The 17,824-nt window shown below is 33.9% G+C and overlaps 1 protein-coding gene and 1 long non-coding RNA gene across 2 annotated transcripts; one reads left to right on the top strand and one right to left on the bottom strand.

Moving 5' to 3' along the window:
• The first annotated feature begins 2,340 nt into the window (after nt 1–2,340).
• Nucleotides 2,341–4,217, top strand: LOC122598935. The gene is made up of 3 exons (XR_006323793.1): nt 2,341–2,359; nt 4,048–4,106; nt 4,138–4,217. It is a non-coding gene; the product is annotated as an uncharacterized LOC122598935 (long non-coding RNA).
• A 7,852-nt stretch (nt 4,218–12,069) lies between these two features.
• LOC122599398 (zinc finger CCCH domain-containing protein 65-like) lies at nt 12,070–15,174 on the bottom strand. Its single transcript, XM_043771904.1, is given in 8 exon segments — nt 12,070–12,502; nt 12,504–12,727; nt 12,815–12,843; nt 12,846–12,951; nt 13,021–13,074; nt 13,181–13,309; nt 14,314–14,373; nt 15,085–15,174. Coding segments are annotated over 8 exon segments (1,125 nt in total).
• Nucleotides 15,175–17,824: the final 2,650 nt, after the last annotated feature.

The following is a 17,824-nucleotide window of genomic DNA, read 5'->3' on the forward strand; positions in this document are numbered from 1 at the left end:
TTTTTGGGATTAGTTTATGCATACGATTAAAAAAACAGATTATTTTTTTTCAAACTCGCCGAAAACTGTAAATACTCGCTGAAAAACTTAAAAATCCGATTAAACCTTCGTTTTTCGAATTAGACCACGAAATTCGCACCAAAGTACTCAAAAATCAGCCGCGAACAAACCCTCAACAAAAGTTAAACCGATTGAGACTCGCCGGAAAATTCAATAACTCGCCAGAAAAATTAAAATCACCATAACTTTGTTGTTTATTTGAGTTTCGACTTGAAAGCAACACCAAATTGCTCAAAATTGTTGTCCGAAACTCGAAGAAACAACAAAGTTATGGTGATTTTAAATTTTCCGGCGAGTTGATAAATTTTTCGGCGAGTCTCAATTGGTTTAACTTTTGCCGAGGGTTTGTTCGCGGCTGATTTTTGAGTATTTTGGTGCCAATTTCGAGGTCTATTTCGAAGAAACGAAGGTTTAATCGGATTTTTAAATTTTCCGGTGAGTATTTGCAGTTTCTGGCAAGTTTGAAAAAAAATAGTCTGTTTTTTTTTTAATTGTGTGCATAAACTAATCCTAAAAAGTTATTGTGTGCATAAACTAATCCCAAAAAGTTATTGTGTGCATGTCACGTAAGCAGTCAACGGGTCAACGTGAAAGTGGTGACTGACTAACTTTTGACCCGGTCACTTTTTCATGCTATAGGACTATTGAACAAGTTTATTGAGCATTAGTTGACTGCATTTCTGGGTATTTATCCCTAGAATAAATGCATGCCTAGGAACCATTTAAACCATTTGGTTAAACCAAACAACCTTCTTCCAACTAACTCTTGGCCTGTTAACTCTAAGAAAAACCCAGGCTTGCTTTGTACTAAAATCCATAATTTGGTTATTATTCATCCATTGCACTTTATCTTCCTTTTCATTCTGTCAATATGACATAACAATTATTATTTGAATATCATATGATTGATTGTTTTGACATAAATCACATTTTACCACCATAATTATAGATTAAATTATATCATTACCAATATAATAGGCGCTTGGTGACCCGACCAGTTTTTTAGTAACATGATCACACTTTTTGCAACGAGGGTCGCTGCAAAAAGTCCATCGTACATAATCATACACTGTGGACCATCAAGTCCACAGTGTACGGGCAGTTCTATATATGTAAACTCGTAGCGTCATTTTCCCACAATCGTTTTCGTTTCGTTTTCTATATGCTCTTTCTATTTCTATCATTTTCCCACAGGTATGTTCTATCTAAATGTTCTATCTATCATTTTCATTTTCAATATAGTTATAGTTATAGTATTATTATTATTATTATAGTTATAGTTTTCAATATATATATATATATATGTATATGTTATTGTTTTCATTTATATATATAGATATAGATATAGATATAGATATATAGATATACATTAGATTTTCAATATATGGCAGACTATATACTATAAATTGTAGATCTTTAGTATTATTATTATAGTTTATCATTATTTCAGATGGATTTTGAAAGTATATGGGGCGAAATGGGTGCGGAAGGTTTTGAGCTTCACTTAGAAGAACCTGATGAAGAATTTGAGATACCAGAGGTGGCCCCTCATTTTGACTACGACGCTAGGGTTTTCCACACCGATCAGGTATCCTTGTTAACTTTTATAATCACTTACTTTCCCAGTTAATATAAAGAATACTTGCGTTAAAAGAAATCACGTTACTTTTTATACCAAATATCATTAAACAATTTATATTTTAGTACTATTTAATTTGTGTTTCGTTGTTAAATTTATTGCATATTTAAAATGTTAGATATTTATAAGTATACAAATTAATGATAATTTAAAAAAAAAAACTAATTTAGGTGTTCGATTCACATGAAGAATTGTTCAACTGGGCCAAAAGTACAGGATTGCAGCTTGGTTGTGTTAATCAAACGACGAACAAATTCCAACTTAGCTGGTGTAAAAAATAAAGTGACGATAGTCTGTAATCTTTCTGGGAAAATGGATGATAGGATAGGCGGGCTCGTTAAAAAGACACTTAAATGTCAGTGCCCCTTTAGATTAATCGGCCATTTGACTGATGATGGTTGGAGGGTAACTGTTATAAACGACACACATAATCACTATCCAGCTGAGAATCTGGAGGGTTACGCGTACGCAAGAAGGTTGACTGAAGATGAGAGATCATTTCTGGAGGATGAATATCATCGCGGTACTACGCCTCGTAAGATGTTAAAGCTATTGAAAGAAAGATTTCCAGGAAACTTGACCCGAAGTGATGACATTTACAATTTCCAAAAAGCTATGCGGAAGAAGGCGGCCGAAAAACATGGGAACACTCCAATGCAGGTATATTATATCAAATTTACATATCTTTTTATTTATTTACTATGATAGAGTATCTGAAACGACATACGTACGCCATATTGTTCAAACGAAACAGGTTATGTTCAGTTTGCTTAAGGAGCATAATTACTTGTATTATCATACAACAAACAGTGTATCTGGTCGGTTGGAGAATCTGTTTTTTATACATCCGACATCATTTAAGTTGTGGCGTGCATTTCCTTATGTTATCCAAATAGACGCCACGTACAAAACCAATTTGTACAACATGCCGTTGGTCGAGATCGTTGGTGTCACTCCAACAAACAGGACCTTTAGCATATCATATGCGTTTATCATAAGCGAACAAGAGCATAATTATAGATGGGTGTTGGAGTGTTTGAAGTCGACGTTAGGTGAAGGGTTTGTTGTGCGCGTGGTACTCACGGACAGGGATCTGGCGCTAATGAAAGCATGCAAAACCGTTATGCCTGAAGCATACCATTTACTGTGTAAAGTGCACATATGGAGGAACATAGACAAATTTAGCATGCCATCGTTAAAAGGGGAAGGGAAATGGGGGCATTTTTACGGATGGTGGAAAAACTTTACGAGTCCCGCACACTAGAAGAGTACACCAACAACGAAAAAGATTTAAAAGAGAAGATGGGTCCCCGTTTAGACAGTAAGTGAAGTGCTTTTGAAGTTTTTTATTTTTAAATTTTTGGTAAATCACATATACCCACACAAGCTAATCAAATGTTAAATTGACAGAGGTTTACAAGTACCTGCAGAAGGAGTGGCTTTTCCCGTACAAGGAAAAGTTTGTGTCCTTTTGGGTCGATAAGCACCTCAACTACCGTAACTACACTACCAACAGAGTTGAGGCTGAGCATTCACTCCTCAAGTCCGAGTTGTAGGGGAAATGTACATTTCAAAGAATAATTCAATGTGTTAATAATATCCTCCTCGGACAAGATACAGAAATCAAGGGCCAACTGGAGGAAAGCAGGATTTATAGAGCTGGTAAACACAACTACCCATGTTTGAAAGACCTGCTTTGTGTTGTATCTGTGACAGCTCTTGATATAATGGTCGATGAAATTAAACGGTTAAAAAATGAGATCGGAAAAGACTTGAGAAAGTGCGGGTGTAAGGTGTGTATTAGTTGTGGCCTTCCATGTGCCTGCCGTCTAGCTGCGTACATGCATTGCAGTAAGTTTATTAAAATATAGGTAATTCATGTTTTTTTCTGGTAAATGCACAAGTATTGTAATTATTTTTTGTCAAAAATGTAGACAAACGTGTTGAGGTGCATAACATAAATGACTTTTGGAGAAAGCTAGACCTGACACAGTCGACATGCCTACCGGACAACGATCATCGAAAAGACTCTGACGATGACGAAGCTATCGACGAATTAGTAGAGGATGTTAAAGTCCAGTTTAAGGATCAACCGAAGTCAAATCGCAAAAACTGGATTTCTAGATTAAAAGACATCGTCTATCCGGGGAGAACGAAAATCAAGGACCTTTGTGTTATTAAAAATAAACGTGGAAGACCAATCGGGTAAAAGAAAAATATACCTCAAGTATGTCGGATCATAATTCGAACTACAGTTAATTAATTGATTTTTTTTTTGTTTGTAATTGCCCCCTATTTGTTAGTATACTTCTAAGTGTATTTATTTTTTTAATTTTTTTTTTTTGCAGGCGCCCGAACATAACAGACCAGCGACAAATACAGCACCCTCCGGTCTTCAAAAATCCAAGTCGGTTCAATTTTCCCGACCGATTTTTCAGGATACCCAATCCATGGGGGAGTTCTCCGATCATTTTTCGCAGCCGTCATGTGCATTTGGAGAAGGCCAGTATGCGAGACATAGTGAATACGTGAGCACACAATTACGTTTTTTCAAAGAAACGGAAAGTCAACCACAATCACCTCAAAGTGGGAGACAAAGTGATCATGTGGGCACCAGTTCTTTTTTCGCAGAAACACAATCACGTTTCTTCAATGAAACTGAAAGCCAACCACAATCACCTCAAAGTGGGAGGCACAATGATCATGTGGAACCAGTTCAAATTGGGCTCAAAGCCAGCCCGAATGGGGTCAAATTGGGAGACAAAGTAATTATGTGGGCCTACCAATGAACGTGCCAGAGAATGTAGACGAACCATATAAAAAAGTATTATGGGGTCAAAGTGGTAGGCAGAGTGGGTATGTGGGTTACGAGTTTAACATCCCGGGAAATACAGATTCCTTTGGCGAACCTTATAACAAACTATACTGGAGACAAAGTGGCAGACATAGTTCATATATGGGTAGCGATTCACGTTTCGCAGACACACAAAGTTATTTCGGAGACCAGAATAACCAAACGCAAGAAGAAACATATAGTTTTGTTGATCAATTATTCTCGACACCCGTTACACAGAATACACAAAATCCACAGAACAACCCTGAACCGTTTACACACAACTTTTTCCAGAGTGAGTCAACATCGTTTGACATGAGTCATTACTTAGGGCAGCTCCCTATGTTCTTTCAAAGATACGTTGTCAATATAAAAAATGTAAAGCCTAATGGTAACTGTGGGTTTTGGGCACTGGCTGTTGCTTTGGGTGAAAACGAGCAAAAATTCGAGTGGATTCGCAAACTAATGCTAGAGGAGTATAAGTCCAAGCGCGGATACTATGAGGGTGCCTTCGCTAGTGACGCTAAACACATACACACTTTGCTATCAATGTCTTATCCAAATGGTCCCCACAAGATTATTGGATGATGAATCCATATTGCACTATGCTTCTGTCTAATGCTTTGGGTGTAATAATTATCTGTTTAAGTCTAGAGGAGAACATCACATGTTTTCCTTTTTAGAAGGGGCCAGGCGAGCTATACATAGACGACCCGATATGCATTGCCCTGGTATCGGGTTCAACACATTTTGTTACGGTTTTTTTAGATAAGGATTGCCCAATGGCTTACACCTCAGCTTGGGGACATGATAAACCTGCATCGCAGGCCTGGGTAAGACATCCGAAGTACAGAGACCGTTTGGCTGAGTACCACAGACACATTCAAGCTAATAAGGCACCTACGGGATATGAGATCCTTGAATAGTTTATTTATATCGTATAATTATTTGTTTGTAATTCTTTAACGTATGTAATAATAGTTATTATAAGTACTAGATATAGTTGATGTATTTTTTTACTTATATTTGTTATTATTTATTACTAATAATAGTTGACGTATTCTATAGTTATCTTTGATGTTTTTGTTATTATTTATTTATATAGAAGAGGCATTTTTTTTTTACGTTTTTTTGGTTATTATGAGCATCATCATCAACACATCCGAAAAGATAAACACATATACACCACAAACATAATTCATACGATACAAAATATATTGTTTATAACCATAAAATACTAATGATGAGCATCATCGATCTCATCATCATCATCATCACCATCCAAATTGACATGATTCGATCCGGCTGAGAATTGAGGGGCTGTGGGCAACTGCTGGGACGGCTGAGGAGGAAAAGGAGTCTGTGACTAACTAGCATAGTTAAATAATTCCTCAAATAAGGAGGAATTCTGGCTAGTCTGAGGTGGTTCATTGTTCAAGTTGAATTTTGCATGTGGTTGTCCCTCTGTAAGATGCGTATAGTCATACGCTTGGGTACCCATCTGCCTGATGACCCGCCCTATGCCTCGACGATGCCCCGCCCGTGGTCCCCGCACCTCCATGACAATGTCAGGATCTGGTGTTGGAACGGGGTCCTGTTCAGCCTCCTCCTTCTTCTTCTTGAGCTAAGACTGTAAAAAACGTTACATTATACATAAGGTTGATTAATTAACATTTAATACTAAAAAATATAAAATCCTAAAGAGAGACACTTACATGTATTTTTTCAGCCATGGGGTGTTCCCACTTTTTATCCTTCTTCTTCTTGTGCTTAATCTCGAACAAATCCACTAAGTCCATGTCTTGGTTATTTTCAACCTGTAAACACATCAATTTATCATAAGACATATACGTTCTTTAACTTATACTTTTAAACACAAGTATATATATTTAATACATATATATCATAAGAAATATACATTCTTTAACTTATACTTTTAAACACAAGTATATATATTTAATACATATATATTTCATAACTAACCTTCTCCTGGTGGACGTACTAAGAGTAAGACTTACGACCATGGGTCCCTGCAAGAACTTGCTTGCCCCTGTTCGTGTTGTTTGTCTCCGACTTCTTGACCCGGTCCTCCCTCTGGTAATACCCCAACAAAGCTCTCCAGTCCTCCTGCGACATACCCTCTGGGGGGAACAGCTTGTTCCAACTGGGGAACTGCTTTCAGGCCCTCCTTTTTGGAAAAGTGGGCTCTCTTGAACTGGCTCTTTCGGAGCCGATACTGATTTGAGCAGTCCCTATCAACACACAGCCTGAATCCCCGCCTGATAGGATCCTCGGGGTTAGGAATCTGAATGAAGTGGTCCAATTTGAACCGAGTCTGCAATTTATAAAAGTAATAGTTAGCGAAATTAAAAATTTATACAAACATCAAAGAAGAAATTAAAAATTAATAATATTTTACGTTTAAAGTTGGGATGATAAACTCATTTCTTTCAGCAGGCACATGGTCCCAAGATTCGTAGGTCTGAGGGATGTGGCGGACCAGTGTGCCAATGAGGCTCTTGTACATGCTGTAGTTTGGGCCGATAGCCTGCCACGTTTTTAAATTGCTGGTGTCAAAGTCTATCGACAGACGACCTCTTTTGGCGAACTCGACCTCGAGATTTAAGTTTTGACAGGGCCCCCTCCCCTTTCCCTTTCGTGGGGTTACCAAAAATTAAAAAGACAAATTAGTAAAAAAATATTAAATTAAATTATGAACTATAAAGAACCAATTTCCTTACCGCCGCTGCCTTTGCAGCCCCATGTAATCTTCCACCATGGTCTACGCGGGTCTTCATTACCACCATCACCGCCATGATAAGTAGTCATCTATATTGCAAAATACAAATCATATTATACGTTTTTTGCAAAATACAAATCATATAACAAAATCATCACAGATTTTATTACTTTTATATATATCTTTTTAACTTTATAATAGTTTTTAGAACTCCGTTTATACAATATATATTTACTTTTATACTTTTAATTTTAACTTTATAATAATTTTTAGAACTCCGTTTATACATAAGTCATATTTTTTAACTTAATTTTTATAATTAGTTTTATCTATATTTTTGTTGAACTAAATTTTAATACGTCTTAAGTACTTTATTTAATCAATATTTTTACATAATCTTGGAAATTTAGTTCTATAATATATTTTTAACTTTTTAACTAAATTTTGTACACGTCATACTTTTTAACTTATTTTATTTTTTATATATAGTTTTATCTATATTTTTGTTAAACTAATTTTTTATAAGTTTTAAGTCGTTTTTTTTAATAAATTTTTTTACATAATCTTGGGTATTTAGTTCAATACATATATTTTTAACATAATCTTGGCTATTTATTTTAATCAATTTTTTAACAAATTTTAATCTACGTCATTTTTCATCTAACAATATATTCTAACCAAACACTAAAACACCTAACACTAATGACTAAAATATTCTAACAAATCACTAACAAAACAAATTAGTGGCTCCTAACAAATCACTAAACTATCAACAAATCAAATTAACTATACTAACAAACCTATTAAAATCCTATAAACAACTAATAATCCTAACAAAACTAACAAATTAACAAAACTAATATGTATACAAAAACTATACTAACATACCAATATAACCAATTAACTATCAAAAACACATATAATAAAAATCAAAAAGCATAAAATACATACCAGAATTTGAAATGGCCGAAAAATTTGGGGGAGGACAACCGACCGGAATTTGGGGGAGGATAGCCGGATAATCAAACGGCGGACGGGAAATAGCGGGCTCTTAAAAGTCCAGATGTCGCTGCTAATACTACTTCCCTGTAAGACAGACGGTGATGGGTGGCGGTGGCTGGCGGTGCTGCCCGGTGGTGGCTGGCGGGGGTGATGATCCCGAAACTTCGTGGTACCCGGATTGTTATACCAAGGGGACTGGATTGTTAAAATATGAGGTGTTTTGGTGGTGTTGTCGTGGCCGGATTGTTAGTAGCCGAAGGTGTTTTGGTGGATGGATTTGGTAGAAATTGTGAAAGAAAATCGGATGAAATGATGGAATGGATGGGTGGATCGGTTTTATTTCGAAATTGGGTCTAGGCATACTTATTGCAGCTACCCTCGCTGCAATAAGTGGAATAAAGTCGGTCAACCATTTAAAACGGTGTTAGTGGAACGCTGACGTGGCGGGACTTTTTGCAGCGACCCTCGCTGCAATATGTGGGTGGTCAAATTACTAAAAACCCTGGTCGCGATACGGGGCGCAATATAATAAGTAATACTCGTATTAAATACTGACAAAATGCTTTTATGAAAAAAGTTTGTCATTATTACACTACTATCAAAAATACGATATCATGTTCAAATGTTATTATTTTTTAAAATAAAATCAATCATATACTCGTCTCATATCTATCAATAAACTAAAAAAGGATTGAGATTTTCTTTAAACGATACGTGATATAATCATTGATCGACAGGTGTCCTTTTAATTTATTTATTTTATTAAATTAGTTTTTTTTAATTGTATATAGATTTAATTTCTTTATTACACTTTAAAATAAACTATAACTCTTAGCCTATAGATACAAAACACATTATAACTTATTTGATTGATTGTTTCCTCAATAGTAAAATTTTTTCTTTTTATTTCTCAATTTTTTCAGCATATAATAATAAGTTATTAACATGAAAGACTTAAAAATTTTGAGTTGATTCGAAATTACAAAGCTATTTGCCGTCATCCACTATGCTTGCAATTTCTGATTTTGATGTGATTGTAAAAATTAAAGGTAAATCCAAAATTCTAAGTAATCATATATCATATTTATCATTACTGTTTATAATAATTTAGCTTTGATGATCGGTTTATTTTAACCACAATTTATTTTATAATTACGAATTATGTATGTGGCATATTGGAAGTTCTTACCGTATATCGCACGGGTATTAGGACTAGTATTAAGATATAAGATAAGATTGTCACCAGAGTACGTAAATTATTCCTATATTTTTTAGATGAGAAATTCATATTTAGCCATTAAAATTAAACCACAAACGCAAATAGGAGATATATAAGACCAATCGCCAAACGCACGTACGTTGTCACGTTTGCCTTCACAATGACCAAGTTTGGAGTGGTAATCTCTGTGATGACTACCTCCATCACGTACGCCAAACGCCATGTATTGAATGACTCTTTAGCATTAAAAACCCATTAAAGCTGCCTAATTGTTATTGGAATAGAAAAACTTAATTTGATTTCTTTTATGTTTGAAAATAGAAACTTATAATTATATAATTCTTTGACGACAGCTTTTGTAAAATTTCTTTGTATACGATTAGATCATAATTTCATTAGCATAATACCATCATAACTCCCTAACATTTACCCATGGATAAAGAAATCTATTTACTTGTGAAATGAACAAAAATCTAGCAAAAAGTTTACTTTTAGTGAGTTGTATGTACAAATGCGGTTCAGAAAGGCTGTATTATTGTAGTAAAGACGGTGAGAAGCAGAACTTACAATCAGATTAAACTAAATCAATCAAGTGATCACATAAATAACTGTGTTCTGAAAAGCCTATAAATTTACTTCTGAAATCATGATTTGTAACTTTCTGTTATAAAATAACAATAGTTTTCATTTTTTGCATAAAGATAGCAAAAAAACACAGCTACACTTTGCAAGATATAACCAAGTATTTAGTAACTTGAAACTGCCTTTAGGGCATAGTTTACCTGGTTAAATCTACTTTCTGCATGGTCATAAGTAAAATGAAAAAGGGCTTTTAGGTTCTAAAGGTACTGAAGTTGTACTTTTTGATATCTTATATACCTATCAGCGATATCGTTATATATCTATCTATTTGATTTATTATATGGGTAATGTAAGCCTACCAATCCTCCTAACTAATAGAATTGTGACATGTGAAAAATCTAAGGAGTGAGATTAGGAAAGAGAATCAGTGGATTGCATGTGAACAAGGGATATGTTAGGAGGATTTTTAGAAAAATTGGTTAGGAGGATTTATCATTTTCCTTGATACATAAAACACACTGGTATACATCTAAAGGTATGTTACTAAAAAATTTCAATTTCTTCATTATATCGATCTTCTTCCATGTAGAGATCTAGATATAGAGAGGACTATGGCGGCGACGGCGAGTGGTGACACGACCGGAAAAGGCTGTTTTGAGCGGAATCAGACAAAATCTGGCGGGTGCTTGGCCGCATGTGGCGGCGCATGAAAACATTAGTCAGGTGGTTTTTTTGGGTTCGAGTGTTCCGACAAAGATTGTGATGGCGTTGGATTTTAAATTTGTAAAGAAAAGAACAGATCTGAAAATTCTGATTTTTCCGTAGATGGAAGATAGATAGAAAACTCCAATCTTGGCTTGATGTATGATCGATGCCCTCACTTACTTCTTTTCTACTTTATATTTTAAATTTGTATTCATTCACCTTTATATACATACTATATATGTATGCAATCTTTATACAAGATGAAATTGATATACGGAAGTATACGTGCAAGAAATTTTTCTTGTGAATGTTTGTTTATGTGATTTTGGAATCAAGAGTTTGTTAACATGAAGAAATTGATCTGGGTTGTGAATTTGGTGATGGTGATGATCAGCATCTAATCATATCATTATGAGTTTATGATTAATTTAGTTATTTAGTCAAAGTTTGTAGTCACCTCCACGTCAGCAAATACCACCTTCTGGTATTTTTAAACTCTTCAATAGGAGGTGTTTGTCACTATATAACCCACGATATATGAAATTAAAGATTGGTATCTCTTAAAGTGAAAATGGACAAGTTAGATACCTTTAGAAACAAAAAAGCCCAATGAAAAATCTGCAAGTTTTTAGACTTTTGAAGGTCAATCTGCATAGAGATGACAGTAAGTTGGAATTAGAAATAACATTTACTACGCAAACTTTTTTATATCTTGTTTAACAAATGCGGCATGATACTTACATTTTAGTTTCATACTAGCATGGTACCCGCGCGTTGCAGCGGATACCATTGACAATGTGTTCGATGTCGTGATTACCAAAAACAGTATCCGTGAACAATTAATTAAGCGAGATACCACGATGATACCGTAGCTTCAATATCAACCAACAGTAACAAAAAATACACGTATTAATAATATAAGTGGATATTCAATTGAAGTGAAATTGTGAAAATAGTTTAAATAGGAATGCATTTTAATTGAAATAAAAGAAGGACATTCTTGTACATTCGCATGGTTACATTTCAACATTTGATGAGAGAGAGTGCTATTTCTTTTATATAATAGTATAGCAGCAGTTGGTCTAAACACAAAACACCATATGAGAAACCATAACTAAGTCTAATTTACTATTGCAAAACCGCCTGTAGGTTCCCTGGAGCTTGTACAACTCAAGCACTTAAAATCCCAATAAATGACTTCCCGCAATCTTAAAAATATGTGAGTTCCCATGCTAACAACTTATCATCGTTGAAGTCATTGTGATGCATATTGCCAAAATTCATAATGGTCAATCAATTAACTTTGAACTGGACTCAAAATTAGATGCAAAAGCTAATGTCGACTGAAGCGCTCGCTGTGATATACTTGACATGAATGGCAACATAGGCATAGGTTTTTGAGAACAACTTGGTCTATCTTTTAGAAGATCAAAGTTTAATCTATCTGTAGATAGATCAACATTGACCCCGTTGACCACATTTACTATTGAATCAGACTTCAAAACCTCACTGCCTTCCAAGTTACTTAACTGAGACTTTCCAATTCCGCTGCTAATCTTGAAAGGAAATTTACCATTTGAATGGTCCAAGCCAGGTTTTTTATCAAACGACAGAAAGTTTATTCCACGCGGAACTGCCTGGAGTGTTTTGTTAATTTCTTTGGGATCTTGAACTGAAGGGGGAGTTTTGGCTATTTGTCTAACCCCGGCATCTACCTTAGAGGGCATCTACTGGTAACTTTTCTTGAGAAAGAAAGCTTATACCTTTTGGTGGTTGTGCATATACTTTGGGTGTAATTTTAACAGGATTGCGTTCAGTGTTACATGTAACAGATTTGGGTACTGAACAACTTTTTGTTTCTATCTTTTTAGCACCTAAGTTTGAAGAAGGCGTTGGTTCAGGCTTTGACTCATTTGGAGCAATTAAAGAACCTTCACCTGGTTGGACCTGAAATTAAAGAGGGAAAAGTTTGTGAAAACCAAAAAGTTAGTAGTACTTTACATCATTTAATGAAAAAATGGCAATATATAATACCTCATGAGAAAACATACAATCTGGACCTGGTTGCAAAATCCTTTAGACAGAATATTATTGCAAGGATATTTGGATAGTTGATCAAATGGACAGTCGTCACCTTTCATACAAGCATGGCGAGCAAAATGACTGCAGGGCTGCAACAAAGAGCAATAAAAACTTAATGCATACGCTATAATCAAGAATACACAAATTACCAAATTCACACACCTTAGATTTTTTCCAGGGGTGGTATCATGAGAGAATTTACACTTCTTACCCTGTCAGAAATGAACAAAAATTTGTCGTGTTATGTAAGTAACTATTAGCACACTGAGTTTGAATTTTGAAAGAGAGACAGAAAAGTGAATAGAAATATAAGAGAACCTCGTGGCATCTTCCATTCAAATAATGGCGACAATATGTAACTTTCTTCTCTTTTATCACTGGTTGAAGTGTTAGCCTTTTGACACCAAGGTTTCTATTCTTTTCTGCTCGTCTAATTCTGTCATTCCGCTGAAACATGTGATTTGGTAACCAAATTAGTTGTGGAATTTAGAGATAAAATGTGTATAATGAGCACTTAACTGATAAAAGTAACTTAACAATTACGATTGATAACAGATAAGCAGAATATGCACATACTAAACTGAAAGCAAATACATGTAGTAGATCATTGATGTCAAGTTTTTTCCTTTTCTAACTTAAAGAGTCATTTTACTCTTTTCTAAAAAAATTTTGTTTCTGGTTCTATAGCAAGATATATATACATTGATTTACTTGGTTTTTTCTTCATCAAGAAGCACATGCTGCTTGTTAGTTTCATCCCTAAAAGTACTTTATCCTTCTTTCTTTATTTGAAATGCAAGAACACCCATAATGACCCAAATCATTTGTTTCATTTCCTATGGGCACTAACTTCTGAACAACTTATATTCATGCTAAAAATTGCAAGTACTTGTCACCTATTTAGTAAATTAGTCCAATCTGTCTCCATTACGTAAACAAAGAGCTACTTCAAAATACCCCAAATCATTTGTTTCATTTGCTAAGGGCACTAGCTTCTCAATAACTTATATTCATGGTAGAAAAATTACAGATACTTAGTCGCCTTCTTTAGTAGATTAGTCCAATCTGTCTTCGTTACGTAAACAAAGAGCCACTTCAAATACCATATTGTCAAAATGTCATATTAACAATATTTCATCGAGAATCAAACTTATAAGTTAAATAACAACGCAAACATACGATACTTTTGAAATATAAGTATATCGCAAACAAAAACAATTTGAGACATTTAAGGTTCACCATGATTCATAAATTTGCATAAGGTATCAAATAAGTCAAATTAGCTTTAAAGAAAGTTATGAAATAAGCCTCTGCATTAGCAAAACCTTCTAACGCAAAGTAGATAGGTCATAAGAAACTAGCAATATGAATACAGCAACGGTGCATCCATTATGTTCATTTCGAAAATATATTACTTCAACGAAGTTCAACAAAGTAAATAAAAAATGAACCTTTTTCTTCGCTTTTCTTTCCATGGTCAACTGCTTCTTTTCCTTCCAATTAGAAGTATCCTGTTGTTAAAAAATATTCCCGATAATTGTAATCAATCGAAAATAAGCTACATTAAACCATCACGACGGTGGTAAGATATCTACGATACATCTTATTAATAAAACTAAAACTACACTACTTGTACCCTTAAAAATATGTCCCTCTTAGATACACAATGAATGTTATTCAACGATAACATCACCCGGAATGACTGCAGTCAGCCTTTCAAAGGTACATACAAATAGACACTAAACATCATTTTAAGTACTGAAATCTCCGATATGTGGTCTTTTGGTCAACTTAACCATAATGATCGAACAGGTCAAAATAAATATAAATAGAAAACTTAGGTGCTGTTTGGTTTGTCAATATAATTGGTAATGGTTATAGCCATATAGGTTTGATAGCAAAGGGTGTAAGATAAATGGTATGATAGTTTAAAAAAGTCTACTTTATTTGAAATTGGAATTAAAAATAAAAGTTAAAAAGAAATAAAATATGAGATTATATTATATAAAGTGATATAAAAAATGGAAAGAAAAAAAAAAAAGTAGACACGTGTGGGACCTATGGTTTTAATCAAAAGGGAAGTGATATTAGTACCACTACTTTTGATAGATTTACTATAACTATGCATTACTGACTTGTACAGTCAGCTGCAAAACTTATATGTTATGGTAAATATATCAAAAATAACGATACGAATATCACCTCCTTAATCAAAAACCCACCCTTTTATAATCTTTACTGTTACCACCCTCTCTTGGTTCAATAACTCCTGTTACCCCATAACATACATTATATAAAACTTGCATATCCATACGTTTAAATCAAAATTTTCATAACAAACATGTCCTTAAATCCTTATTTAGTAAAAATGAGAGGTCAATTGGGTTAAAAGTTGCCAGGTTTGTATAAATGATCAGGTTTAATTGAATATATTAAAAAAAAATCTTTTAATCAATCAATATAAAACTTCAACTTTAACTAAAACATCTTATAACTTAACCAAACAATTTATGACTAATTATAAGTTACTCTTTCTCAATAATATATATAGGTAAATGAATGGGATTTGCTAACTAGTGCCCCTAATGCATTAGTTAAGAAGCATTTAATGAACTTGTTATTTCCTTATTAATCAAAAATTTTATTTAATGTGTATTAATTTAACTTAACAATTTTATTTTTAATTGAATAATTAATACATATTTCTATATTTTAAGAAAGTTAGACTTCGATAAATATTTCATTAAATGCTTCTTAACTAGTACACTAGGGGCACTAGTTAGCAAATCCCTAAATGAATATAACATAAAAAGATAATTGAAGTGTTGGCTTCAATACACGAATTTTGGCCCGTAAATTTATCGTTATTAATTTGGCCACCTCTCTTGTAGATTCCTGGCTCCGCCACTGTATTTATCAAGTTATGTAATTATCAAGTTATGTAAGTAAAAATTTCCATTATATTTGTGTAGGTGGGTTAAGAGACATTTTTCCCAAGTTTAATGATCCATTCATTTCGATGTTTCATTTTGGTTGTATAACAAATTACTTCTTTAGACTCTAGGTCCCATAGTCATGTGTATATGATACGTACAGAGAATGAATGAGTATTTAAGTACCTGTCAACGAATTACCATGGAGGTTTTATTGAGTTTTGAGGCCGTCAAACTTCTTTAAAGCCACTGTTGAGGTACGAGGACCAACTGCAGAAAACTACATGTACATCCACTACTCAACCCATAGGTTTGTCCTACAGCCACGCAACAAAAAGGTAGCGCAACATTTAACTGTCGGTTTTTTAAAAGGGTTATGTGCGGATCCCCCCACTAGTTACTATTTCATATAGCCTAAAAAAATAGGAGCGATTATAGCTATGAATTATTCCTTCATGATATAATGTCCAAGATTGATTCGCATAGATCATTTCACAAGCAAAATTATTGTGTTCGACAGCTTCATGTCTACTAATAATAGCATACCGGTGTTTACCATCATGTGACACGCACAATTTAGGCATATACTATTTTGTAAGTGTATTTGTCATATTATACTAGAAAGATATATACCCGCACAATGTGAGAACGGTAGTGGAAGTTATGCCAGTGTGACGACGACGACGACTAGTAGTGCATGATGGTAATTGATGTGATAATTGATCTAAAAGTGTTAGGAATAAATATGTGATGTAAAAATAGTCTAGGGGTGCTAATTGTATTTTCAATGTATGGGTATATAAACCCATTCTCTTTTGTAATTTGGGAGAGCCTTGAAGCCTTTTACCCCCTTCCCATTTTCCCTAAACCTAATAAAAGTTTGGCAGCCACATTTCCTTGCAGTTTTATTGTTCGTATTGCTTAGATCTTTCATTCTTATTAGTTTTATTCTTATCAAAAAGGGCAATGCAAATATATTAAAAGATTATGAACTAATTTATCTAGTTTGTATGTTCTTTTTTTGTAACTAAATAATTTTGGTAGCATGTGTTTTTATGCTTGTTTGGTCATGGGACAAAAGGAATTTATTTAGAGGCCCAATTCGGGTTTTCCCGATCATCTCATTTTATAATTTCACGGTGTTTCAAAATTTTTTTTATCAAATTAAAATTTGTTAAACGGCGAAAACTCTTTAGAATGTGTTATTGAGTAAAATCCATCAAGGTGAATAGGGCTGCTTTAGACAGTCGCCAAAAAGACTAGTTTTAATTATTCGCGTCTCATAATCAAAAAATCATCCAAAGAATAATTCCCTAAAACTAACCTTACAACTAGGACTAGTATTGGACTTATCTTTTATTTATTTACACACTCACAAATAAAAAAAATAAAAATGAAAAGAAGTAACAACTCATCCTTAGGAGAACGAGTGATGGAGGGCGAATCCAAGGGCGAAACAAACCCCGTGATGTTCAATCGTTCTTGGATGGAGGATGTATGAAAGACTAATCTAGCTTGGACGGAGGTATAAGGCTACCTCTTTAAGAACTAATGGAAGCATCCACCCTTCACTCCTTCATCGTGTATTTGTCTTTTCTTATATTATGAATTAAAATTTTATTTCTCATCGTCTATCGATCATTGTCTCATTTAGGTTAACTCTAGTCTAGTCTTATAACACAACATGAGAATGTTGACCAAGAAGAGCCATCATTGCGCGCTTCTCTTTTTTTCTTTTTCTTTTCTGTAAGTACATTAATTCTGCAGTTTGGATCCAAAGTAAGTAACTCATATTCAATTTGAATTTCATTACTTGAATTAATGATGTACAATGCATACCTAATTTCTTTTACTTATTATATATTATGATATGATTATTTTTTGACTATTCGCACTTTAGAAAATAGAAGGTTTGCTATGAGATTAAATGTATTTGTTCCAGTAACAATAGTAATCTTGCATGTTAATGAATAATGATGGTTATTAATGTTTTTATGATAATAATAATAATCATAGTATTACATGCTAA

This window comes from Erigeron canadensis, chromosome 5 (genome assembly GCF_010389155.1).
Source record: "Erigeron canadensis isolate Cc75 chromosome 5, C_canadensis_v1, whole genome shotgun sequence".
NCBI lineage: Eukaryota > Viridiplantae > Streptophyta > Magnoliopsida > Asterales > Asteraceae > Erigeron > Erigeron canadensis.